Source organism: Octodon degus, unplaced genomic scaffold, assembly GCF_000260255.1.
Source record: "Octodon degus isolate 3935 unplaced genomic scaffold, OctDeg1.0 scaffold00148, whole genome shotgun sequence".
NCBI lineage: Eukaryota > Metazoa > Chordata > Mammalia > Rodentia > Octodontidae > Octodon > Octodon degus.
The window spans coordinates 4589012-4592193 of record NW_004524724.1 but is presented as its reverse complement, the minus strand read 5'-3'; the positions used below and the strand labels follow the sequence as shown (position 1 = coordinate 4592193).

The following is a 3182-nucleotide window of genomic DNA, read 5'->3' as shown; positions in this document are numbered from 1 at the left end:
GGTGATGCAGCTGAGATGCCAGGCGGAGCTGCCCTGAAAACCAGGCTGACTTCTGCCACAATCTGCAGCCACGAAACTGCAGGGCCTGCCAGTCGAGACGGTTGCCAGTGCAGGCAGGCTGCTGGCCAGACTCCCTACACGGATCAGAAAGGCGAGTGGACCGATGGATGGGGGCGTGGGCGATCGGACGGATGGAGGGAGAGAAGGATGGAAGGAAGGAGGGAGGGATGGACAGACAGATACCTGGGTGGACGGGCGGGGGCCTGGGAGGATGGGAGGACAGTTACCCGGGGAGGCGTCCCCCCAACCCCCATCTTACTCAGGGTGCTTGGGCACTGCCTTGAGAAAGCAAACTGGCCTCGTGAGTGAGGCAGGGCTTCTGGGTCCCTGAAGTCCAAAGTGAAGTAGGTTTTAAAAAACAGTCCTCGGGTGGCCTCTCTCCACCCAGAAAACCAGACAGGGCGCAGCCCGCCTCGGCCTCGGGGACTCGCGGCTGCTCCCCACGCGAGGCCAAGCCCTGCTGGCACAGAACCCCTCAGGCGTACTCTGAGCCTGGCCGGGCAGGTGCAGAACCCGGCGGGCGCAGAACCGGGCCAGGCAGGTGCGGAACCGGCGTCTGCGCGCGGGGCGGGCCCGACCCAGCCTCCCGGCCCGCCCGGACCTGCCCGCCGCGGCGCAGTCTCGCGGGATCGCGCTCGGCCGTCGGGTGGCGGGGACGGGCAGCGACAGAGGCCGCGACCGCGGGTGAGGACTGAGGGGTCCAGATCGGGCGCGGGGTTCCCGCGGGTCGGCGGGGGCTTGAGTGCGGAGTCTGGCGGGGGGCGGGATCGGGGCGCGGGGACCTCGGGGAACGGAGGGGCTCTGGGGTGCGGGGCCTGGACCGGTGTAGCTGGGGTCTGCTGGGTCCGAGGCCGAGTCGGCCCGGGACCGGGCGGTGAGAGCCCGGAGCAGGTGCGGCAGGGCCCGGCGAGCGCAGGACCCGAGGGGAGGCGGGTGGGGGCGGGGAGGCTCACTCGGCGGCAGCGCAGCGGGACTCGGACCCCATCCCGGGTCCCCGACCCCCGCAGGGGGACCCTCGCCTCCCAACGGAAAGAACCCAGCACAGCTCCTCGAGTTGGCCTTTGACAAAACAAACACAAAACCAGAGAGAGAAAGAATATATCCGCAAGACTGCCACGGAAATGAACTTTATTTAGTCTTTAGAAGGTCGTCGGGAATTTCCCTGGACCTCGGGTTTCCTGGGCGGAGGACCATTTCCTAAGGCCTGAGCTCCTGAACCCCTCTGAACGTGGTCCGGCCACCGTGTTCTTGCTCTACCCCCGCCCGCTTGCCCCATCTCTTGCACTGCGAGGCTCAAACCTGCAATCACCAGGGCCTGGAGCCAAGCAGAGCCAGGCTCCCTGCAAATTACACACCCTGCAGATGAAAGGCCGTCTGGGTGGAGTTTCCCGGCTGGCTTCCCACAGCGGGCATCTAACTCCGTGCTGTGCTCGGGAGGCCGTGGTCACACATGTGGCTGATAACACCCTTCGGATTGTTTTTACAGCAACTGACCCAGAATCCATTTCAGGAAAGCAACATGTGTCAAAATGGTAAAACGATGAAATGAGGACTACGAAAATTTTCCCTTTGGATGGCGTTCTCCAGACGTGAAAAGAGCGGCTCAGTCTGCCTCGTGGTAGAGTGAGGAGTGTGAGGGAAATGGAGAAGCTGGCCTTCCTGTCGCTGTGCGTCCTCCTGACCCGGACCAGCGGGCACAGCCTCTTCACTTGCGAGCCGGTCACCGTCCCGCGGTGTGTGAAGATGGCCTACAACGTGACCTTCTTCCCCAATCTCATGGGGCACTACGACCAGGGCATTGCCGCCGTGGAGATGGAGGTGAGGAGCCGGAACGTGCTTTGGGCCTTGCTCCGGACTAAACCATGGCTTTTACTTTTACGCACCTAGAAGGATTTCTTCAAGTTTTGCCCAAGTCATATTTGGAGAAATCCTTCTGCAAATTAAATCCCCTTTCTGCTACATATTACATACACATAAGTTCCTCCAGTAACTCACTTACATGAAGTGTGGCTATGAATGCGCTCTAAACATCTTATTCCTACCAAATGTTTTCCTTTTCTGAATTAAGTGCAGTAGCACCTCCAGAAGTAGGAACTCTGAACTTTTTCTAATTTGCCAAACATATAACCTATATTCCTTGGACCAAACGGAAGAAATTCACATTTTTATAAGTAGCTATTGTTCATTTGGCTCAGTTTTCCCAAAGTAAAATAAATTGCTGGAAATCTGGCCGCAGACAGTGTTTTACTAAAAAGTGCCTGTTTTCTAAAGATAGCGTTGAAGTATTCCTCATAAGACAATTATTAGATAAAATTACAAGGCACAGGTGACACTAAAGATCGCCTTAGGTCCCCTGTTACCTGCCCCTGGCTTAGAGATATGCAGATTGTTGCGTGGTTTAGAAGAAAGAACTGCCTGTAGAGACAGGAACCCGCCCTCCCACACAGATCTGGGAGCTTGATACATCTGGAGGAGGAAAGAAGACAAACAGGCTTTTTGGTCTTTCTCCATAAAAACTGTCTGAGGAAGGTACAGGACCCCCTCAGGTTGTTTCTGGGAGGTAAACTTTGAGCCAGGCCTGGTGGTGCATGCCGATGATCCCAGCCCCCAGGAGGCTGAGGCAGGAGAACCGCAAGGTCAAGCCCAACCTGGAGAGTTTAGCAGTTTAGATTGTTTAGACAAGTTTAGTTTTGTCTCAAAATACAAAATTAAGGAAAAAAGGGAGGGCTGGGGTGTAACAGCTCAGTTCTTGGGGCAACTCAGTCTGGGGGGGGGTTGATTTGGCAGTTTGGAAGATCTTGTTCTTCATTTGTTGACTACCTTGTTGTAGACGCATGTCTAGATTAGGCAAGTTTAAGAGTACTAAGTAGGTGTAATTTTAAAAGATACTCAAGATTATATCATTATGAGTGCCTTTTCAAGCTAGTGCCAGATGTGCTTTTGAATGCTGAACCAATGATGTAGTAGGATCTTCATCGATGAATCAGAACCATTTTGATGACTTAATCTAAATGAGTATTCAGTGGTACTGCACGAGCAGTCCTTACAGTATGTGTGTTTATTTGATGGTTCTATGCTTTGGTAGTACTCTTTTAAAAAAATTTTATTTATTTATGTGTGTG

General features: G+C 54.8%; 1 protein-coding gene across 3 annotated transcripts in view; it reads left to right on the top strand.

Moving 5' to 3' along the window:
* Positions 1–674: 674 nt before the first annotated feature.
* Fzd6 (frizzled class receptor 6) overlaps positions 675–3182 on the top strand; it is a 33140-nt gene continuing 30632 nt past the window's right edge. Inside the window, exons 1-2 of one of the 3 annotated variants that reach the window (XM_004642276.2) lie at positions 675–744; positions 1571–1878. In XM_004642276.2, coding sequence (XP_004642333.1) covers positions 1702–1878 — 177 coding nt within the window. In that variant the 5' untranslated portion in view covers positions 675–744; positions 1571–1701. Of the gene's footprint in view, positions 745–1067; positions 1879–3182 lie in introns of all 3 variants that reach the window. The other 2 variants (XM_023702349.1, XM_023702350.1) reach the window with 2 other exon arrangements.